Source organism: Papio anubis, chromosome 9 (genome assembly GCF_008728515.1).
Source record: "Papio anubis isolate 15944 chromosome 9, Panubis1.0, whole genome shotgun sequence".
In the NCBI taxonomy this organism is placed as follows: Eukaryota; Metazoa; Chordata; class Mammalia; order Primates; family Cercopithecidae; genus Papio; species Papio anubis.
The window spans coordinates 36,896,748-36,921,056 of NC_044984.1; the positions used below are offsets into that span (position 1 = coordinate 36,896,748).

Sequence of the window (24,309 nt, forward strand, 5' to 3'; positions counted from 1 at the left end):
CAAAAAATATTTTTGTATTTTTGTAATAGGATTTTACCTATAACAATAGTAAAAGCTCACATTTACTGAGTGACCAGTATGTGTCAGATAATTAAGAATTTTACATGGATTGACTTAATCCTCCCAACAACCCTATAAATTAGATGTGATTACCATTAACCCTGTTTTATAGATGGAAAGTAAGCTTGGGTAATTTAAGCTCATTTCCATTCTACAACAGGATTCAAACATGAGGTGTCAGTTAGCATGCTTAATCTCCATGCTACACTGTGTTCCTGCCTATGTAGAAAGATGAGTATCTACCCACCTATGTAGAAATATGAGTATGCTCCATTCAGGTAAAATCCCATCTCCTGTCAGATTTTTCTCTCTTGCAGCTCATTTAAAATACATTCTGAAAGTATTTGATCATAGATGTAATGCCTTTAAAGTATAGTTTTTGACTTAAAAATTAAATATTTTCCCTATTAACATTTTTAAATTTTTACTCTGTCCAAAAATGAATATATAAAACATTTGAAACATGTTAAAAACAGAGTAAGACAAAAATATCATGTTTTAAAGGAACATATCTGGTTAGTTGGTATTCCACTGAACGTATCTTATAACAAACACAAATTTTAATTTTTCATTTAACAACACTAAAGAATGAGGTATATAAATGTTTTAATCACAGACTTTTACTGTATGCAATTGTATTTCACAACTAGCATCTTACAAAAAAGACAGTACCACTGTGCCTGTAAAAAGTACTGTAATTAAACAGAAAATTACATTACCACACGAAACCACCAAATATCACAACTGTTAGGGTCTACAGTTTTATTTTTTCTTCAAATGTTATCATGATGTCTTATGTGATATTTTGTATCCACATTCTATTTTTAAGTCCATTTACAATTCAAAAGTCTCCTATAGGTAGATATATATTAAGCAAATGGTTAAGAGAAAGCAGGAGACCCCAGGAGAATTTAAGTACTGTGTGGTTTCCAGGTTGAAATTCTAAATACTAAATAAAACACTTTAATAGTCATAAACAAAAAGGCAAAATCTGTAGTCATAAAAATATTTTATTGGTAATTTTACATAGTATAAGTGGGGCTATACTTTTTTCCTTTCAGGATACTGAGAAATGTGTAAACTGGTAGTTGTGTCTGAAAATAGGGTACTATGATTTTCATAAGAATTGTTATATTTAGTAAGAGGCCAATTAGACTGATTTAAAATTAGCTATTTCCCATTTCTGTGCAACAATTCCCATTTCTGTTTTAATTAGTTCATGCATGTATGGCCCTGGATAAGTTTGGGACAAGAAAACAGTGATAAAACTATCATTAAGTTAAAGCTTTTCTAAAATTGCAGCTTGTAAAATATGGCAAGTTTCTTTTCTCATTTTTGCCAAATGCTTATAATTATTTGAATTTTAATGTTTTATATGATACAGAAAATACCAGTGTTCAATGACAATAGCACTAAACCTGAATTATAAAGCTAAATAATCAATGCTTTATTGTTTACTAGTCTGCTAGTAAACACTACAATAAATGAATGTTTTGAAAAATAAGCAAACAAAAAAACCTCAACAAATGGATAAAGCCAGAAACATAATTCAGGAACAATAATTAGTAAAACGTGTCAAAAACATTGGCAAAGGTTCATACAAATTCTTTATTTAATAACAATTTTCCTATTTAACCACACCAAGTACCAGCAGGTGTATTTAAGAGGATAACCATTAAGAAAAACCTGTTGCAGCAATAGTTAAGTTGATCTTTGACTTGTATACATATAACTATCTGTTTCACAATTTTCAAATAATACATATTTAGGCAGCTTGCACTATGTTATAAAAAATTTAAATTCGTTACATGCCAATAGTAGAGAATTCAAGAATTATGTGTTAGAATTCACTAAACTAAAAGTGAAAATACACTTACCAATAACACTGCATAATGAATAATTCAACCACATTTTCATGGCACTTAACTGCAGAGACCAAAATGTTAAGTCTGGAAATGTTTGGTAGGCATAGTTGCAATAAAATCTAACAAATTCTAACAAATTTCTATTTTATGTAAAACTCAAATTATGAATTGTGCATGAACGTATTTGTCATGAAAATGTGGTACCTCTTGGCATAATCTGTGTATTTGCATGGTAGGACAGAAGTGACTAAGAAACTGGAGAAAATAAACTTTAATGAGATTCTCCATTCAATGATGAGGCTTCTCCTCTGGGTGAAGATGACCTGGACATTCCTCTCTCTGTGTTATCAGAGCTAGAGCCGCTTTGACTGTGTTGATCTGCAGAAGCAGCACTAGATGCAGGTGGTGACTTTGTTTTCTCCTTAAAGTCTGTAATAATGACTGTCAGATCTCCAACGGTAACTTCCAAATGCTGAGCACTACTCCGATCCACATTTTTCAATCTTGGTCTAAACATAAAAAAAATGAAATTTTAAACTAGCTTTTCCCTCTACCAAATTTCTGAGCATATAATAAATACTAAAAGTAGGTGAAAGTAACAAAATGAATACACATATTTAAAGCAATTTATGTGTAACCAGCCACAAAAACATCGTAAAATGTTTCAACTCATTAACATTAATCAAACCAATCATTCATGAATATTCTTCAATGCGACCAAAAACTGTGACAGCCTAGAAGTAGAACTTGTGCTTCTATAGCTGTATCATAATTTTGCAGACAGCTTATTAATTTTATTAAAATAGATGTTTTAGACAACAATGAAATAGCTGCACCATGGAGGAAGGTGATAAAAACTAAGGTTGAACTACATGCAAGGAAGATTGTTACTCCACTGACACACACTAATAAGGGTATCATGATTGTTCTGACTGAACACATGACCATTTTGATAGGTTAAAACCCATGCAATTATCTGTTCGGTATTTTGAAAACCACTCCTGGTTCAAACAGCTCTTCTTAAGGGAAAAACAAAACAAAACAAAACACCCAGACACAATGTCTTCCAATCTAGTACAAAGAAAAAAGCATCACCACATTTAAGCTTGTATTTGTGGCTTCTGTGTTTAATTTCCAATGTATCTTTCAAACTCAGTAAAACCTTTTCTGATACCTTAAAATAAAGGAAACCAAATATTTTACTTCCACTTTGTGTGTATTAGTATATCAATGGTTAAAAAATTAAATGGTTTTATTATTTCAAAAATGTCATAAAACACTCTTCAAATTTACCTGGTTTTCTTATGGCTATTCTTTTTGCTAGTTGTTTCTTTTTCATTTTTTTCTTTTTCTACTTTATCTTTTTTCTCTTTCTTTGACTGTGTAGGAGGCACAAACTGCTGAGTAACCTGCTGTGCAACCAACTGGGAGACAGGTCGAGGTTTCCTGTGTGCATGTTAAAAAGAAAGGTATTTTAAATTATAACTTAAAACATAAGTGCTTTGTGAGAGAATATCTCACATTATGAAAACAAATTAATAATACAATAACTTTCAAGTATGTATCATTGTTTTTCCTGTTCAACAAAAACAGAACAAACTATAACAGTTAAAATTTATAGTCTAAGATATATGTTCAAACATTAGAATACTGTTACATAAATCAACATAAGAAATTATTTTAAATGTATATCAAACTAAATGAGATGTACCCATATAAACATGAATTCTAAAAATCAAACTTCAAAGTTTACACTGAAATAATAATTTATCCCTCCTCCTTCAGAGAAGGAAATACCTAACCATTTGTGACAATGGCTATCTGTTTTTTAAAGCTTTTCATTTATTCATTTAATAAACATTTACTATCAAAATTTCTCACTCCTTATTGCTTAAATCCTTTAAGTTTCTTACATCTCCAGCCACAATCTCACTATGCTCTTTTGACCCTGGAAATCTACCCAGTCCTTTGAGACTCATCTACTTGCTAACTTACTCATTTAGAAAGTATTTATTGAGAACCTACTGTAAGAACTGTTCAGGGATATCTGAAATGTTGCCTGGCTTCAACATCTGATGCTGGTACAAGCTTTCACCTGTCCACCTTTACCACAGAACTTGCACAACTGAGGTTAAGATTCAAAATACAGTCTCTAAGTTCTTGAGAGAGAAAGAAGGATACAGCAAGGAAAGAGGCAGAGGGAAGGAGGGAAGAAGTAAGATAAAAATACATTTTAACAGATGGCTCTACAAACAATAGTAACTTTATTGCATGAAAAATCCTGACCCTTTTTTGGTTAGTACAGTTTTTTAAAAATCTTTCCCCCTGTTCCTCTGCAGCAAGACAACATAAAAAATAATGAGAAAATATTGTACAATCTAAGAATCAAAGCTGCCAGGCTGAGAGAAAATAGGAAACAGTATGTAAAGTAGGTTTCAGGAGATGGATAATGAATTTTGCTCAGGGCCTAGATAGTCTGAAGTACTGAAAGGATATCCAGGACAGATGTCCAATATACAACTTAAAAAATAGGACTGACATGGAGTTTGAGATGTAGATTAAGAGTTGCACAAATAAAAGTGATATTGACAGTATGGTAGTTAATGGCTGAGGTTAAAAAAAGAAAAGGGTTAAGGTGGCAGTTTTCAAATTTAAGGTACATCAGAATCACCTAAAAGGCTTAGCTTGCTTAGCCTACCCTCACGGTTTCTGATTTAGTAGGCCTTGAAGTAGAGCCCAAGAAACTGTATTTCTAACTAGTTTCCAAGTTATGCTGAGGTCTCTGGGGATCACACTTTAAAAAGAAGCATGAAGAAGTGCAATATATCTGGTGAATACTGGTACTACTATAGGATAAAGTTTGAGATGGAGAGCAAAGTGGTACAGAGTGAAAAAAAACCAAGTTGGATAGATAAGAAGGGATCCCACGATTAAAACCTAAGCAGTCTGATTTTATTCTTAAGTGATGAGAAGTCACTGAAGAAATTCAGACTTGAATTTTACAACAATTACTTGCATTAGTCTGAAATACAAAGGTACTACACCACAGTAGAAGTAAAAATGTGAGACTAGTGGTCTAATAAGTGATCATGTAATCTCTGTACCTAGTGTTGTTTGTTGTTATTTTCTAACCATCAACAAATTTTCTGTAGTGGTTCTTTTTTTCTGTTCTTGAGTACATCGTTCCCTTTTCATCCTAGGCTTTCCTAAATGTATACTACACAACTATTCCACTTTTATTCTTACTTTAATGTGAAGGTTGATTTTCACTTAAAGATTACGATTTTGTACCTCAATTCTAGGATTATTTCATCTGGTTGAATTTTGAGAGAAAAGAAGCATAAAACATAAATGTAGTTTAATTTTTCAAATAAAGTTTAATTATTCAAATATAGTTTAATTATTCAACTAAAGTTCTCTGCTGCTCTGTAGGGCTAAAGAGCTTTCACTGAAGGTAGGAGGAACACAGTTTATGATGATCTTTTTACAATGTCATAAGTCACTCAACTCCATGTCCTATTAAAAAGAAAGCCCTTCTATCTCCAGGTATCTTAAGGTTTATGATCCCTTTTCTATTTGATGAGAAAAATCAGGATAGGAGGAAATTTTAGAGGTGGGAAATAGTTAACTCAGGAAATAAAGGACAGAGTATCATTTATAAAATATACCTTTTTATGTTCACAGATTTATCATTCATGGTTTTGACAGTACACTTTTAGTAATGCCAAAGGATCCACGATGAGGAGTTGATGTGCACAAAATGGTTGCCTAGTTAATAAATGACTACTGACTAAGCCACTGGCCAACTACAGTCCATCATCTACTTATTAACATATGCCATGATTAGACTGTATTTGTCAGCTATGATATTCACCAATTTGGGGATCCCTATGTATCTTTCATAGACAGCCCAAATAGACTGTATAAAATTTGGCAGTCTATTCATTTACTATAATGTAAGAAAAGGGGGAGCATTTCATTACTTATTAGGACAAAATATTTTTGGGGCTAGCTGACCACCTGTGTGAGCAGGAGGTCAACGCATGTTGGCTTCATATATGTAGTTTTCAACTATGGTCTGCCTTCCACCCCCACTGACAAAAATCCCATGTGCTAAATATTATAGGAATCATATTTTGGGCTTGATCAACTTCATCATAATTGAGCTTTGTCATGTTGGACAGGTAAGATGAAAGAAAGGAAAGAAAGACAAAGAATATTAAAAACAAAGACTGATTCTTTACTAAAAAGAGATAGCATAACTCAAATTTCAGAAAGAAGTAATCTGCTTAGTAACACCAAAATATATGGCAAATTGAAGCAACGTGGTAAATATCATTGAATAAAAAAGGCTGGACTAAATCCAAACCTACTGTGAATCTGCTGATACTCTGGCTAACAAAAGCCCAAAAATCTAACCAAGGAAAGATTTTATAAAAAACCACCTGTTTACGGCCAGGCGTTGTGGCTCACGCCTGTAATCCCAGCACTTTGGGAGGCCAAGGCAGGCAGATCATTTGAGTCCAAGAGTTCGAGGCCAGCCTGGGCAACATAGTGAAACTCCACCTCTGCAAAAAAAATACAGAAATTGGCCAAGCATAGTGGTACGTGCCTGTAGGAGGCTGAAGTGGAAAAATCCCTTGAACCCAGGAGGTGGAGGTTGCAGTGAGCCATGATCACACACACCACCGCATTCCAGCCTGGGTGACAGAGTGAGACCCTGTCTTCTGGAACAAAAAAAAGGAAAGAAACTACTTGTCCGACAGATTTTATTGCACATTTACATGTGTCAGGCACTAGGTAAGGTGCTGGAGATTAACCATCAACAAGACAAACACAGGCCCTGCCCTCATGCACTAAAAATTAAAAACAAAAGAACTGTGTGTTGTGTTAGAGAAAACAGGAGGAGGAGTTATTATAGACAGAGAAGAAATAACTTCTGTCCATGTTTAAATGGTCAGTATACCAGGGGAAACAAACATCACAATGGACCCTTTTAATAAGAGAACAATGAAACAACTTCATTAAGCATTTTATTAAGACTTTAAAAGAGAGTAAACCCAATTTCTTATTCCATAATAACTTGGTTTTGAAGTTATCTAGACCTCGAATGGCCAAAAGGTGTTTTGTTTGTTTTTGTTTTTTTGAGATAGCATCTCACTCTGTCAGGCTGGAGTGCAGTGGCATGATCTCAGCTCACTGCAAGCTCTGCCTCCTGGGTTCATGCCATTCTCCTGCCTCAGCCTCCCAAGTAGCTGGGACTACAGGCAACCGCCACCACGCCCGGCTAGTTTTGTTTGTTTGTTTGTTTGTTTTGTATTTTTAGTAGAGACAGGGTTTCACTGTGTTAGCCAGGATGGTCTCAATCTCCTGATCTTGTGATCTGCCCACCTCAGCCTCCCAAAGTGCTGGGATTGCAGGTGTGAGCCACCGTGCCCGGCCAGGTTTTATTTTTTTTTTCAAATGTAACTAACTCCTCATCAACTGTCAGGCCTAATCCTAGAAACATTCATCTTTTAAGTACTGATTCTTGGTTTTAAATGCTATCTCTCTCTCTCTCTCTCTCTCTCTCTATCTATCTATGAATGAGACAGTCACCCAGGCTGGAGTGTGGTGGCATGATCTTGGCTCAATGCAACATCTGGCCTCCTAGCTTCAAGCGAATCTCCTACCTCAGCCTCCCAAGTAGCTGGGATTACAAGCGTGTGCCACCACGCCTGGCTAATTTTTTGTATTTTTAGGGGGTTTCACCCATGTTGGCCAGGTTGGTCTTGAACTCCCAGCCTCAGGTGATCTGCCTGCCTCGGCCACCCAAAGTGCTGGGATTACAGGCATAAGCCATTGCGCCTGGCCTCAAATACATTTCTAATAGGTTTTAGCTTTTCTTTACTTCTACCACTTCTTGCACTTGTATCATAGGACGCTTTACTTTTGAAACCCTTGACAACTCGTAATTTCTGGAAGAGACAGACATTCTCTCTGCTTCAAAATTACCATTTTCATTTGTAGATGAGGTACACACACCTACCTTCAGCATCAGTCCACTAATGAACTATCTCAAGTAAATTTTTGCGTCAAATATAGAAGAAAAAGAATTTTGTCACATGTCTCTAAAGCAAAACAAGATGCTCCAAGTTCTTTTTGCAAAATATTGCATGATAAAATCCTTTCTGTTGAATGACTACTTATATGAGAAACCACATTTACTTTCTGTGCTCAGAAATATTTGTTCACTTATCAATTATTGAGTTTGAGAAAAATGATCAAGAATATTGTCATCTGACAACTCATGGTCTGAGATTTCCCTTATATGGTCAATTTCAACATCACTACAGTTTTGGGTGCCACTATCACTGGCTTTACACCATCCCCTGATTCATCTAATAACTGAAACATCTTGTAAACTTCCTGTCATTAGGAGCAGAAAATGAAAAATTCTCAATTCTCAAATGTGTTCAATGAAAGTTTAAAAAAAAGAAAAAGGAGGGCAAACACTACAAAAATACTGTCTCTACACTTCATACTTTCTGGAAAGATGATAAAATAGTGTTGTTTTTTTTTTTCCAAAATTGCACTATCCTTCTAGATGACTCCACCATTTTTCTGCTTTCTTATTATTTTGGTCTCTTTTAAATACAGTTGGAAATAACTAAGTAGTAAAGATAAAATAGTTCCTAGGAACTGAAAACCAAACGCCGCATGTTCTTCACAAGTGGGAGCTGAACAATGAGAACACATGGACACAGGGAGGGGATCATCACACACTGGGGCCTGCTGGGGGGTGGGGGACAAGGGGAGGGAAAGCATTAGGACAAATACCTAATGCATGAGGGGTTTAAAACCCAGATGACGGGTTGATAGGTACAGCAAACCACCATGACACATGTCTATCTATGCAACAAGCCTGCATATTCTGCATATGTATCCCAGAACTTAAAGTAAAATTAAGATAAATAAAATAGTTCCTAGGATGATATAGCAAACTATCTCAAGATATAGGAAAAATCAAGATCCCGTTATATACGACAGAAATATAAAAGGGACCAAAAGGTCCATATGGTAATTTCAATAAAAATAAATGTTCTCCTTCTTTGAAGACCTCAAGGAAAGAATAAAACATAAAGTATCAATTCTGTAAGTGGAACCACTTGAAAAAGGACTCAAAAACTAAAATTGGGTTGAACTTAAGAAAAATTGTTTGTGTATCTACCTATTAAAACAATACACATATCCTGTAACTAATTATTTAAATACTACCGTATTAGAATTACCATTTCTGGTTCTTAGCTCAATGTTGAAAAATATTCGTAAGTAGCACACAACAGAAATTCAATAAACAAAAAGCTGTTGAAAATTTCTGGCCAGGCTCAATAGCTCACGTCTATAATCCCAGCACTTTGGGAGGCTAAGGCGGGCAGAGAGCTTGAGTCCAGGAGTCTGAGACCAGCCTGGGCAACATGGCAAAACCCTGTCTCTACAAAAAGTTAGCCAAGAGTGGTGGCACATGCCTATAGTCCCCAGCTACAGTCCAAGACAGTCAAGTCATCGTCTGGCTTTGTTTCCATACCTTGAGCTCTGACTGCATCCCAAGATTACTGGGTAAGTCAAATAAAATCACGAATGTTAAAAATATATATACTGTAAGTTATAAAATACTTTAAATAATATTTATGAATATACACATATATCTTGATGGCATATTTTTAAGTCTAGGATTCTGTTACACTTTTGTCTCACATAAATCCCACAACATTCCTGACAAACCTTCCCATCACATCTATCTCAAGAAAAGAAAGACAGCATTATCTTTTTTTTTTCTTTTTTTTTTGAGATGGAGCTTTGCTTTTGTTGCCCAGGCTGGAGTGCAATGGCGTGATCTCAGCTCACTGCAACCTCCGCCTCTTGGGTTCAAGAGATTCTCCTGTCTCAGCCTCCCTAGTTGCTGGGATTACAAGTGTGCACCACCATGCCCAGCTAATTTTTTTGTATTTTTAGTAGAGATGGGGTTTCACCCTGTTGCTCAGGCTGGTCTTGAACTCCTTACCTCAAGTGATCCACCTGCCTCAGCCTCCCAAAGTGCTGGGATTATAGGCATGCGCCACCACACCCAGCCGAAAGAAATTTTATGTCATAAAATTTAAGCAGGGTGATTTAGTTTGAAGAGGCTTGGCTTCTTCCTTAAATTCTTTTCAAAAAAATGATTATCTTACGTTGCAGAAAATAAAGATTCTAACCTGGTATTTAGCTATCATCCCCAAAACTATCAAAATAATTTTAAACACAATTTCTCCTTTAAAAACACAAGAACACCCCATTCACAGAAACAAGCCACTATTCTCAAAGTAGTTACAGTAAGCAGAATCTACTAAACAAACTCTAGACCTAAGAGCATATTTGCACATTTACATGTCATTTGGTTGAGATGGCCTGCCTAAATATTTTTTAAAAACTTAACATTTTCTAATTAAATTTATAATTAGTATTAATATTTTAATTTAGTAAGTTTAAAAACTCACTATTACCTTTTAAAATGTTGTAAATATTCTGGGGCTCATACCACCCCTCCCATCATAAGAACACTACACTTCTTTCACAGACATAGAAATACACTGAAGTCTCCCCCATCTAGATGGAAAAAACTCCTCCCTTAATCCCTTGTTTACTTGCTCTTCCTTTCTCCTCTTTCAGTATTTTGGAAATGTCTGCTATTCTCTCAGTTATGTCCTTGCCTTCACTTCTACCTTTCCAAACCTCTTTCCACTCCACTAAATAAATCACACTAAGGTCACCAAGTTTGCCAAAACCAAAGGACACCTTTCAGTCCTCATCTTATTTGACCTCTGTGTATCATGACACTTATATTTAACATTCTCCTGCACCACAGCTACAAAGATTCTTCTTACTCCTCTTCCTACCTTCTCCAGTAAGTAGGTCCTTCTCAGTTGTCTTATATCTAAACTGGCTCCTCTTAGTACTTCCTCTTTCAGCCCCTTTAATGTTGAGGTTACTTCATGCTGTTCTTAATCTCTTCTCTTTACTTTTTTTTTTTTTTTTTTCCGGAGACATAGTCTCACTGCCCCCCAGGCTGGAGTGCAGTGGCACAATCTCAGCTCACTGCAGCCTCTGCCTCCTGGGCTCAAGCAATCCTCCCTCCTCAGCCTCCCAAGCAGCTAGGACTACAGGCATGCATCACCACACCAGGCTAATTTTTGTATTTTTTGTAGAGACAGGTTTCACCATGTTGCCCAAGCTCGTCTCAAACTCCTGGACCCAAGAGATCCACCTGCCTCAGTCTCCCAAAGTGCTGGGATTACAGGTGTGAACCACCGTGCCCAGTCAACTTCTTCTCTTTTCATGTTGAATACAAATGTTATTCTTGAAGGATATCAGTAATAATGACACTATTGGAGTAGTGGAGCTAGCTACAAGACTAAATTTTAGGAAGTAACAGGGTTAGAGATATACAGTAGAAGTGTTTCCTCCCTTCCTTTTCTCTCTCCTTTCTTGGTTTTAAGACAGAGTCTTGCTCTGTCCCCCAGGCTGGAGTGCAGTGGCATAATCACAACTCACTACAGCCTCCACCTTCTGGGCTCAAGCGATCCTCCCACCTCAGCCTCCCAAGTAACTGATACCACAGGCACGCAGAGCCACACCTGGGTAATTTTTTTTTGGTTTTTGTAGAGATAAGGGTCTCACAACGTGGCCCAGGCCAGTCTCAAATTCCTGAGCTCAAGCAATCCTCCTGCCTCAGCCTCCCAAAGTGCTGGGGTTATAGGCATGAGCCGCCAGACCGGCTATGTTATGTGTTTTTGATAAGTCAGTCAGTCACATTATCCTATAATTGTAGGTATGCTTGCAAGCTCCTGAAGGATTGTGAGTTTCCATTTTTGAAACACTGGTAACAAGCTCAGAGCCTGACAGGCATTCAACAAATGTTTGCTGAATGAATTAAATAGCACTTTTCTCTTCTGAATCTTCCATCTTTCCCTTTTTAAAATAATAATTTATCTCAAAACATGCTCATTTATCTTATATATCTTAATGATAACAAAGAATGCTTGATATCTGTGTTGGTTCCTGGCTTATATTCTGCTTCAGGGAGCTCATCCACTCTAAGAGTTCCATTTGTTTCCTCTATATAGAAAACCTGTGGCCAGATGCGGTGGCTCATGCCTTTAATCTCAGCACTCTGAGAGGCTCAGGCGGGCAGATCACTTGATCCCAGGAGTTCAAGACCTGCCTGGGCAATATGGTGAAACCCTGTCTCTACTAAAAAAAACAAAACAAAACAAAACAAAAAACTATACACACACACACACACACAAATTAATTAGCTAGGCATGGTGGAAAGCACCTGTAGTCCCAACTACTGGGGGTAAGGGACAGAAGGATCACCTGAGCCTTGGGAGGTTGAGACTGTAGTGAGCCATGATTGTGCCACTGCACTCTAGCCTGTATATCCAACTCTCCGATAGTATCATTATTACCCATATTCTTCAAGAATAATGTTTGTATTCAACAAGAATACAAACATATTCCTTGTCTTCCCCCTAATATCAGCTCTAAATGTTGAATAGTGGGAAGTGGGAGAGAGCACTAGAGCAACATAAGTGGTCAGGAATTGTTCAGTTTCTTGTTTTTGTTTTTGTTTTGAGACAGAGTTTCACTCTGTCTCCCAAGCTGGAGTGCAGTGGCACGATCTTGGCTAACTGCAACCTCCGTCTCCTGGGTTCAAGCAATTCTCCTGCCTCGGCCTCCTGAGTAGCAGGGATTACAGACATGCACCACCACACCTGGCAAATTTTGTATTTCTAGTAGAGATGGGATTTCACCATGTTGCCCAGGCTGGTCTCACTCAACTCCTCACCTCAAGTGATCTGCCCACCTCGGCCTCCCAGAATGCTGGGATTACAGGTGTGGGCCACCAAACCCAGCCAGAACTGTTTAGTTTTATCTGTAATATTCTAGTATTTTAAAGTAGATAATGTACTATCTGGGCATAGTGGTGCATGCCTGTAGTCCCAGTCACTCAGGAGGCTGAGGCAGGAGGATCACTTGAGGACAGGAGTTAGAGGGGCTGCAGGGCACTGTGATCATACCTGTGAATAGCCACTGGCATCTCAGCCTGGGCAACGTGGTATGACCCCATCTCTTTAAAAAAAAAAAAAAAAGAGGGAAATATGTTACCTGTAGAATTACTTTTAAAAATAAAATCAACTAAGCACTTGCCAGAACTGGGTATATAACTCCTGATCATTTTTTCATTACAAAAATCTCACACCTGGCTGGGCACGGCAGCTCACACCTGTAATGCTAACACTTTGGAAAACTGAGGTAGGTGGATTATTTGAGCTCAGGAGTTCAAGACCAGGCTAGGCAACATAGTGAAACCCCATCCCTACAGAAAAAAAAAAAAAAAAAAAATTAGCCAGGTGTAGTGGTGCATGACTGTAGTCCCAGCTACCCAGGAGGCTGAGATGAGAGGATCACCTGAACCTTGGAGGTCGAGGCTGCAGTAAGCCATGACCCTCCACAGAGGGAGACCCTGTCTCAAACAAAAAAAGAATTTAAAGACAAGTATTTAGGCTCCTTAACAAACCAGCCTCTAACTACATTTCCAATGTTAATGCTATCTGTTTTTTATTCTTCCAGTGCTCTATGCTCTTTCTATATTTGATTTAGTTGTACAATGCTGAGAAAAGCCTTATTCACACAGTTAAGTACTTACAAATGACAATCTTTTAACTTTAAATTCACCTTGAATCTTGGGAAGCTCTTCAATTAAAATAATTTAGAAGCTTGAAAGAAAGATACAAGGAACTTTGAGTTAAAGTTGCATCGTTAACAGTAGTTAGTAAGCACTTACATTTTTATCATAATAAAGGAGAGAAGGCAAAATTATAAATTATTATAATTTGAAATCTCTTATATCCATCCATCTACCTGGCTACTAAGCCACATTGACAGCATGTACCATCAGCAGATGGGCTACAGCCTTCTTAAATATGCTTCAACTGAGGCATGTGCGATACAGTGGTGGATTAATTTAGATGTCATACAATTTTATGTAAGCCAACATGAGACCTGAATATTTTTTTAAGCGACTACGACAGGGGCTACAACATTCCTAATTGGTAACACATTTAAAAGCTTTGAAAAATATAGAAGCCCAGAGATAGCAGAAGTGCTATTCTGAAGTCTGCACAGGAGTGAATTAATCAAGCACATACCCAAGAGAAATGAAAACGTGTTCACACAAAAATGTGTACATGAATGTTCACGGAAGCATTATCCTTAATAGCCCCAAAGTGGAAGCAACCCAAATGTTTACTAACTGATGAATGGATAAATCAAATATGGTGTACATTCGTAAAATGAAATATTATTCCTCCATAAGAAGGAATGAAATATTGACAGATACTACAACATGGATGAGCCTATGGCATTATCCTAAGTGAAAGACACCAGTCATGAAAGACCACATATTCTCGCATGGTTCTGTTTATATAAAATGTCTAAAATAGGCAAATTCATAGAAACAGGAAGTAGACCTGTGGTTGCTCAGGGTTAGGAAATTGAGGAATGAAATGGGGAGTAACTGCAAATGGATATAAGAGAGAGGTAAAGAGAGAGAGAGAGAGACTCTGGAATAAAAATTCTCTTAAATACTAGAGATGGGGTCTCACTCTATTACCCAGACTGCAGTACAATGGCACAGTCATAGTCACTGCAGCCTCAAACTCCTGGGCTCAAGAGATCTTTCTATCTCAGCCTCTTAAGCAGCTAAGACTATAGTCACGAACCAGGCTCTAAGGTCTATATGTATTTAATTTTCAACAGCAAACACTTATGCAGCAGACCAGAACACAATTTTCCCCCAACTCCTGGAAGGTGGTGGCAGGAAGACTTGATTCCTTGGCAAACACTAAGATAGTCCTTGGTAAGCACAGACAAAACAGATTACTTACATCATTTCTATAAAAGCTAGGTTAAAGTTTTCAGCAAAGCCTCTCAAATCATTAAATGACATCACAGTTTGGCATTTGCTTTTCACTTAATTTGAAAGACTAAGGACCATCTTCAAGACTACAAATAGGTCACTCTCAACTTTCCCTTCCTCTTAACCAACTACATATTTAAGTCCTTTCCATTTCTCTTTCATATCATTCCAACTGTTCCTCTTTATCATACCCACTAATAGTACTCTAGCTTAACCCAACAGGAGACTTCTACAGCACCTTCTCCTTTCCAACCCAAGATTACTCTTGCTTCCATTAATTTATTTAACAAATATTTATTAAGCATTTACTATGTTCCATTGAATATTCCAATTACTGTTCTAAATACTGGGAACAGAGCACTGAACAAAACTTGCTTTTATCATATGCTGTTTTATCAAGGGGTGACCTTAGTTCTTATCTCACAGAGAAAAGAGAAGCAATTTGATTAGAATGTCCACAACCTTCCATCTGTACTGACACAGTCTGACTTCCCTACTACCCTTACTCTTATTTAAACCATCCATCTTTCTGCCCACTGGATCCCTTTCTCCAGGACACACTCCTGCCACTGACCTCCTTTGTTTCCTGCTTAAACAATATTTCCTTCTCTACTAGGTTTTTCCTGTCAGCATACAAACATATTATGATAATTCATACCTCAAAAAGGAAAAAAAACAAAAAAACTTTTTCCTGAGTCCACATCCTTGTCTAGCCACTGCCCCATTTCTGTTTTCTTTTCCATGACACCTCAAAAAATGTGTATATATTCACTCTATACTTTTCCCACTCTCTCTCAGGCTCACATTAGTCAGGCTCTTGTCCTTCCACTCTAGCAAAATTATTTATTTCAAGGTCACTGATAATCACTTTACCAAGAGTCAACTGTAGTCATCCCAGCCTTTTCCAGCAACATTTCACTGAGTTTATCACTCCTTCCCTTCCTGAAAAACTTTTTTCACTCAGCCTCTAGGACACCACACTCTTCACATTTCTCTCCTGCCTCACTGGCTACTCGTTCACAGTTTCATTTACTGATTCCCTTCCAGTCTCCCAAATTTCTAAACTTCAGAGTGCCTCAGTACTGAGTCTTTAGATACCTCTTACCTACGCTAACCCTCCAGACCAGTGCTACTCAAAGTGTAGTCAACGAATGAAGAGTAGCAATACCAGGTACCTCTTAAAAATGCAAATTCTCAGGCCTTGCACTAGAACTAGGGTGATTTTTTTATGCATGCTGAAAGTACTCCTCTTGGTGACCTCATTCAGTCCTCAGTTTTAAGTATCATCTGTACAATGGTTTTCAACCGTGGCTCCACATTGGATTTCACTTGCAATGGTGTTTTAAAAATACCAATGCCTAGAAAACAAAAGTTAGATTTTGCTAAATTTTATAAATAGAATAATATTTGTAAAAATAACATTTAAGGAAAAACTAGATTATGACATTGAAAGTAATGAACATTAATAATGAAAGTAGTCCCTGAATATTTTCTATGCATCAAGATTTTCCTCAAAGGCACACATAAACCCCTCATATTGAAACATATGAAAACAATGTGATCCATAACATCCAGGCATTTCCATTTCAAGATATGTACTCAGAGAAGGAAATATATGTCCATACAAAACCTTGTACACAAATATTCACAGCAACTTTATTTGTAATGGCCCGAAACTGAAAATAACCCAAATATTCATCAACAGGTGAATGGATAAAGAAACTGTGGTACATCCATACAATGGAATACTACTGAGCAACACAAAGAAATGAACTACTGACACTCCAGAGGAATTATGCTGAGTGAACGAGATTGGACAAAAAAAAAAAAATACACACTGCATGATTTCATTTACGTAAATTTCTAGATAATGCAAACTAATTTATAGTGACAGAAAGCAGATCAGTGATTGCCTAGTGACCAGAGATGGGACGGGCGTAGGTACAGGAGGGAGGAATTAAAAACGGGCACAAAGAAACTCGGGAAAATAATGGATGTATGTCTGCTTTCTTGATTGTGGTGATAGTTTCACAGGTATATTCATATGTCAAAACTTAACAAACTGCATGTTTTATGTGTGGTTTACTGTATATCAATTATACCTCAAAAAAAAAAAGCTGTCTAAATTTTTTTAACCTAACCACTAATCAAATTAAAACGGGAGGACAGTGGCTCACGCCTGTTAACCCCAACACTATGGGAGGTCGAGGTGGGCGGATCATGAGGTAAAAGACTGAGACCATCCTGGTCAACATGGTGAAATACTGTCTCTACTAAAAATACAAAATTAGCCAGGTGTGGTGGCGCTACTCAAGAGGCTGAGACAGGAGAACTGCTTGAACCCAGGAAGCAGAGGTTGCAGTGAGCCAAGATCGCACCACTACACTCTAGCCTGGCGACAGAGCAAGACTCTGTCTCAAAAAAAAAAAAAAAAAAAAAAAAAATTAACACAGGAATACCCAGGTCCCACTTAAATGAGGATCCGTAGGCTCAAATTTTTTGAAAGTTCCCAAGCGGATGTGTATTCAAAGGTTGAAAACAATTGATCTATACTCTGATACTAAAATTTTATCAGCCCCAATGTCTCCCATAAACTCCAGACTTAAATAACCAACTGCCTACTTAACATATCCACTTTGGGGCTAGGCTTGGTGGCTCACCCTGTAATCCCAGCACTCTGGGAGGCCAAGGTGGGTGGATCACTTGAGGTCAGCAGTTCAAGACCACCCTGGCCAACATGGCAAAATTCCGTCTCTACTAAAAATACAAAATTAGCCAAATGTGGTGGTGCATGCCTGTAATCCCAGTTACTTGGGAGGCTGAGGCAGGAGAATCATTTGAACCCAGAAGGCAGAGGTTGCAAGTGACAGAGTGTGACTCTGTGTCAAAAAAAAAAAAAAATCCACCTGGATGTCTACGAGTAGCTGGGACTACAGAAGTGTACCATCACGCCGGCTAATTTTTGTATTTTAAGTAGAGATGGGGTTTCACCATGTTGGCCAGACTAGTCTCAAACTTCTAGCCTCAAGTGATCCTCCTGCCTCGGCCTCCCAAAGTGCTGCGATTACAGGCATAAGCCACCATGCCCAGCCAACAATATACTCTTGATTTCTCCCTTCTCCCACTCTTCCATTCTTCAACAATCTTTTTATCTCAGTAAATAGCACTTCATTCCTCCAGTTGCTTAGACCAAACACTTAGAAGCAGTATTTATTCCGTTTTTCCTCTCATACCCACATCTAATCACCATCAAATTCTTTTCATCCCCACCTTCAAAATAAGTCTAAAATTGAATACTTTCTTACCACCTCCACTGATACCACCCTTGTAACATCTTCATAACTAACATCCCGGCCAGGTGTGGTGGCTCATGCCTGTAATCCCAGCACTTTGGGAGGCTGAGGTGGGCGGATCACCTGAGGTTAGGAGTTCGAGACCAGTCTGGCCAATATGGCGAAACCCCGTCTCTACTAAAAATACAAAAAAAATTTAGCTGGGCGTGGTGGCGGGTGCCTGCAATCCCAGCTACTCGGGAGACTGAGGCAGGGGAATCGAACCCGGGAGGCAGAGGTTGCAGTGAACCGAGATCACGCCATTGCACTCCAGCCTGGGCAACAAGAGCAAAACTTTGTCTCAAAAAATAAATAAATAACATCCCTCAATTGTTCTGCTACAGGCCACTCTCCCACAAAGCAGTCACTGTGATCCTTCCAAATGTAAATCAAATTACATTATTCCTCTGCTTAAAACCATCCAACGGGCTCCTCCTCTCCACCCAACCAATCCCCTTTCTTGTTACACATTGGCAACCAGAGTATATGGCAATCAACAAAATCCAAAATTCTTGCTCTAGTCCACAAGTCTCTATGTGATTTAGACTCTTCCTATCTGATCTTCTATACTCTTCTATATGGAACCCATTATTCCAGTGTCTTAGTCTGCTTGGGCTGTCATAACAAAATACCATAGACTAGGTAGCTTAAACAACAGATATTTATTTTCCCACAGTTCTGGAGGCTGGAAAGTGCAAGACCAAGGTCCAGTAGGGATCAGCTTCTACTCAGGGCTCTCTTCTACTTACATTTCCTTCTGGCTTACAGATGGCCACCTTCTCACTGTGTCCTCACATGGCCTTTCCTCAGTGCACGCACAGGGAGAGACAGACAAACCTCTCCCTCTTCTTACAAGGCCACCAATCCTACTGGATTAGGACTCCACTTTTATGACTTCATTTAATCATAATTGCCTCCTACAAGCCTTATCTCCAAATACAGTCACATTGGGGTGAGGGCTTCATTCAGTACGTGAATTTTGGAGAGAAACAATTGAGTCCATAGCATGCTGCATCAACACCTTTCTACTTCTGCCCAAGGGTTTCCCCTGCTGTTCCTCTGCCCACTAACCTCACTTCTTCCGGGTCTCTGTTCAAATGTCAAATGTCAGAGAAGTCTTCCTTTTTACTTTTTTCCTTTTTTACTGCATATGAATGCCAGATCATAAGTGTAGGAGAAGTCTTTCTTACCCTGACACAAAACAGCACTCTACTCTCCAACTTCACTCCCTACTCTATCCTCCTTACTTTGCTTTTTTTTCTTCAAAGCACTTATCTCTACCTACTACATTACATATTATTAATAGTTTATTATGTTTTCTTTTACCAGAATTTTGAATATAAGCTCCCTACCACCCCCCAATTGTAAACAGCGAATTTTTCCTCTTATATTTTGTTCACTGCTGTTTCTCCTGTGCCTACCGCATAAAAATACTTAATGTCCAAAAATATGTACATCTATTACGTATCAATATATAAAAATAAATATTTAATTTTTTAAATGAATGAATGTTAAACCATCCTACTAAAAAATTTCCAGGGATCTGTGATCCTATCGCACTTGTTTTCAACCCTGGCTGCACATTAGCATCACAAGGAGTCCTTTTAAAATTACTATAATTGGGCCCCCACCCAGACCAATTGGACAAAAAATCTCCAGGAATGAAGCCTGGTACAGGTTATTTTTCAAATCTCCTTGGCTGCTCCTATTGTGCAATTAATGGCCTATAAAACAGGATTAAATCAGGATCTGCCAGGTGAAGCAAATTATTACATTTCACCTTTGCTTTCCTAATCCACTGCAGATTCCATCTTTTCCAAATAACCGTATCTACTCTAGTATTATAGTCGTCTCTCCCATCTCTAAAACACTACAGCCTATGTAGACAATGACAAATAATCATTGTAAATACATATATAACTATATCAAGTACAGTTTGCTCCCATTTCCGTTATTTTTAAAATTTTTTTAAAAAAATCTTCTGTCCGGCCGGGCGCGGTGGCTCAAGCCTGTAATCCCAGCACTTTGGGAGGCTGAGGCGGGTGGATCACGAGGTCAGGAGATCCAGACCATCCTGGCTAACATGGTGAAACCCCGTCTCTACTAAAAATACAAAAAACTAGCCGGGCGTGGTGGCGGGCGCCTGTAGTCCCAGCTACTCGGAGGCTGAGGCGGGAGAATGGCGTGAACCCGGGAGGCGGAGCTTGCAGTGAGCCGAGATCGCGCCACTGCACTCCAGCCTGGGCGACAAAGCGAGACTCCGTCTCAAAAAAAAAAAAAAAAAAAAAAAATCTTCTGTCCAATGTGTCAGCAACACTTTCAAACTACTTAACATTTCTTTTTCACCCTCAAAGTGTTATGCGCATACTGGATACTAAATATATGCTAAAAGAAGAAAATTTGCTTATAAAATTATTTGCCCTTTCAATTTGTACTAAACCAGAGACAGGGTGCATAATTCTAATCTTTTATTAAGAACCACTTAAATCAGAGGTGTCTAACACCCTTGCGACATACTGGAATCATCTGAGGAGCTTTAAAAAAAAATACCCCTTTAGCCAGGTGTGGTGGTGCGCACCTGTAGTCTTACGTACTCAGAAGGCTGAGGCGGGAGGATGGCTTGAGGCCAGGAGTTTGAGGTTATACTGAGCTATGATTGTGCCTCTGCACTCCAGCTTGTGAAACAAAGTGAGACCCTCTCTCTTTCAAAAAGAAAGAAAAAATACACTGGGCTCCACCTTTAGGAACTTGATTTATGTAGACTGGGATAGAGCCCAGTATCCTCTTTTTGGTTTGGTTGTGAATCCAAGGTGATTCTAACGTGCAGTGAGGCCGGGCGCGTTGGCTGACACCTGTAAGGCCAGCACTCTGGGAGGCCACAGCGGCCTAATCACCTGAGGTCAGGAGTTCGAGATCAGCCTGGCCAACGTGGTGAAACCCCATCTCTATTAAAAATACAAAAATTAGCAGAGCGTGGTGGTGTGAGCCGGTAATCTCAGCTACTAAGGAGCTACTAAGGAGGCTGAGGCAGGAGAATTGCTTGAACCCAGGAGACAGAGGTTTTAGTGAGCCGAGATGGCACCATGCACTGCAGCCTCAGCAACAGAGTGAGATTCCATCTCAAAATAATAACATTAATGTGCAATGAGAGTTGGGAACCAGTGACTGAAACATCAAATCTGAAGGTCTACGTTTTCTAAATACAGAAATTGAGGTGGGCAGATCATTTGAGCTCAGGAGTTTGAGACCAGCCTAGGTAACATGGTGAAACCCCATCTCTACAAAAAATATAAAAATGAGCCAGATGTGGTGGCACGTGCCTGCAGTCCCAGCTACTTGGGAGGCTGAGGTGGCAGAATCGCTTGAACACAGGAGGCTGAGGCTGCAGTGAGCATGATTGCACCAATGCACTCCAGCCTTGGCAATGAAGTGAGACCCTGTCTAAAAAACAAAAATTAAAAAAAAAAAAGAAAAGAAAAAAGAAATCAGTAGTATTAAAAGATGTTATTTGATTTAGAGTTCACAGAAAACAATTTTCCAAACAGTTCTTTACAACATAGATGGACAGATAGTATACTCACGAATAAGCCATGCCTAGTTTTAGCCAAAGGAAGTCTTTTCTAGGTATTAACTTTTTCTTTTACTATTCAGCTTCCATTTCTGCAACCTATAATTCTGGAGGACTTACTAGTACAAAATATTCTTCCTAGGTTTCCTTTGCTTCATTCATTTACTCACTCATGAAAATGTTTATTGTGGCAGGCAGCCTTCTTTTTTTCTGAAACGGAGTCTTACTCTGTCGCCCAGGCTGGAGTGCAGTGGCACAATCTCGGCTCACGCCATTCTCCTGCCTCAGCCTCCTGGATAGCTGGGACTACAGGCGCCCGCCACTGCGCCCAGCTAATTTTGTTGTATTTTTAGTAGAGACGGGATTTCACTGTGTTAGCCAGGATAATCTCCATCTCCTGATTTCATGATCCGCCCGCCTCGACCTCCCAAAGTGCTGGGATTACAGGCATGAGCCACCAGGCCTGGCTGTGGTAGGCAGCCTTCTAAAATGGCCACCAGTAATCCCTGCCTCCCGGTATTCATGCCCTTATCCAACCCCCTTCCCTACGTGTGGGCTGGACCTAGTGAGATGCTTCTAATAAATAGAATACAGCAAAAATCGATTGGATGTCATTTCCAAAATTAGCTTACTAAAACACTCTAGCTTCCATCCTCACTCTTTCCTTGTTGTGATCTTCCCTAACAGAGTGACCCATGTGGCAAAGAACTGAGGGAAGCCTCTGGTCAACAGGTCATCAGGAACTAACGTCCTAGGTCCAACTGCCAGCAAGGAACTGAGGTCAACAGCCACCTGAATAAGCCTGGAAGTGAGTGATTCCTCCTGTCTGGACCCTTGAGAGAGCTGCAGCCCTGGCCACAATGCTACAGCCTTGTATTGGGAGATCCTGAATCAGAGGACCTAGCTGAGCAGTACCCAGATTCCTTATCCATAGAAATCTGTGAGACATAAATGTCTGTAAGTAGCTACATTCAGGGTAATTTGTTATGCAGCAGTAGATAAAAGTAATATATGTATTTGTACTATAATATTTCAAGTATTGAGGCCAGGCACAGGTGGCTCACGCCTGTAATCTCAGCACTTTGGGAGGCTGAGGCAGGTGGATCACTTGAGGCCAAGAGTTTGAGACCAGCCTGGTCAACATGGCTAAACCCCATCTCTACTAAAATACAAAAACTAGCTGGAATCCCAGCTACTCAGGAGGCTGAGGCATGAGAATCACTTGAATCCAAGAGACGGAGGTTGTAGTGAGCTGAGATTGAGCCAATGCACTCCAGCCTGGGCAACACGGCGAGACTCTGTCTCAAAAAAAAAAAAATAAAAAAGTATTGAGATGCCTTCCTTCACTACAGAAAATCTGGTGCCCATAATGGGAGGATGGCTTCTTTGATACACCCAGCTCTGGCCAACTGAATCTTTATATATTACATAGAAGTTAATGGCACTCAGTTAACTTACACTGGACTGCAACAAATCATCCGCTAGTTTACAGCACATTCAGAGTGGGACAAGCTGTCCTTTGTTTGAGGTTACTTAAAAATAATACTTGATTTGCCCTTTACTTATCATTCTAATACAACTGTGCTAGTTGGTTTTTCACTTCTTTGTGATGTTCATTTCAATATGTACTTATTCCTGTTACACACTTTACTCTGGGCTCTTTCCTTACTACTTCCCCTACTGCTTTCCCTCTACTTCCTGCCCTGGTGCTGGTAAGACACTGGTTTTAAGAGTCATAGTCAGGCAGTATTATTGCCCCTTTCATCTTATGTCTCCACTGCCTTCTACCAGCTAGAGCTGTTACTTCTTACGTAATGATCAGATCTGTAGCTCTTTGAATAACTGCTCCTGAAACAGCTTACTGCAGTATTCTCAAATCACAGTCTCTATACCAATAGTGGGTGGGTTCTGTCAGTCTATTGTATGCTGTACAGGGAGCCTGGTATAATCATAAATTTAAAAGGTAATTATGATTTTTCACAGAAACCCTGCTGTTCTTATGTAATAAATAATCCAAACTCATAAAAATTGTTTTAACTCATAAAAGCAGAGATGAAAATAATTAACAGATGCCAGAATTCAAAATAATGATGTGAAGGCAAACAATAAACAAGGCTTCAATGGAATGTGGAATGTCAATCAGTACGAACTGGGTAAATGAATTTATAACTGATGTTTATGCCAAGTACCTAGAAAAGTGTGAATGAGAAGTGTACAAACAAGTATCTGAAAACTGTTTTTTAATAGTTTTTTACATTTTACATTTTGCTTGTTTTACAAACAAAAGGATGTTCTTTAACATCCTTTTGCTTCTAGTGGCCAGTGTTATCTAGTGTAATCTTATTTCAAATAGTGGCATGAAACATCAAAGGTTTTCAATAATTTTCAACATAAAGTACCTCTCTGCCAAACAAAGTAACGCCAAACTTCAGTATGTTTTATAAAACAAGGACAAAATATGCTCTTCTATGTAAACTGATGAAT

At 38.6% G+C, this 24,309-nt stretch overlaps 1 protein-coding gene across 34 annotated transcripts in view; it reads right to left on the bottom strand.

Moving 5' to 3' along the window:
• Nucleotides 1-1,052: 1,052 nt before the first annotated feature.
• YAF2 (YY1 associated factor 2) overlaps nt 1,053-24,309 on the bottom strand; it is a 78,028-nt gene continuing 54,771 nt past the window's right edge. For 22 of the 34 annotated variants that reach the window (XM_031650421.1, XM_021922195.2, XM_021922194.2 and 19 more), the window contains 3 exons: nt 16,101-16,283; nt 3,219-3,371; nt 1,053-2,434 (listed from right to left, as the gene is read on the bottom strand). In XM_031650421.1, the coding sequence (XP_031506281.1) occupies nt 2,197-2,434; nt 3,219-3,371; nt 16,101-16,159 (450 nt within the window). In that variant the 5' untranslated portion in view covers nt 16,160-16,283 and the 3' untranslated portion in view covers nt 1,053-2,196. Of the gene's footprint in view, nt 2,435-3,218; nt 3,372-3,950; nt 6,427-13,653; nt 13,724-16,100; nt 16,284-24,309 lie in introns of those variants that run through there. The other 12 variants (XR_001892639.3, XR_001892638.3, XR_001892634.3 and 9 more) reach the window with 6 other exon arrangements.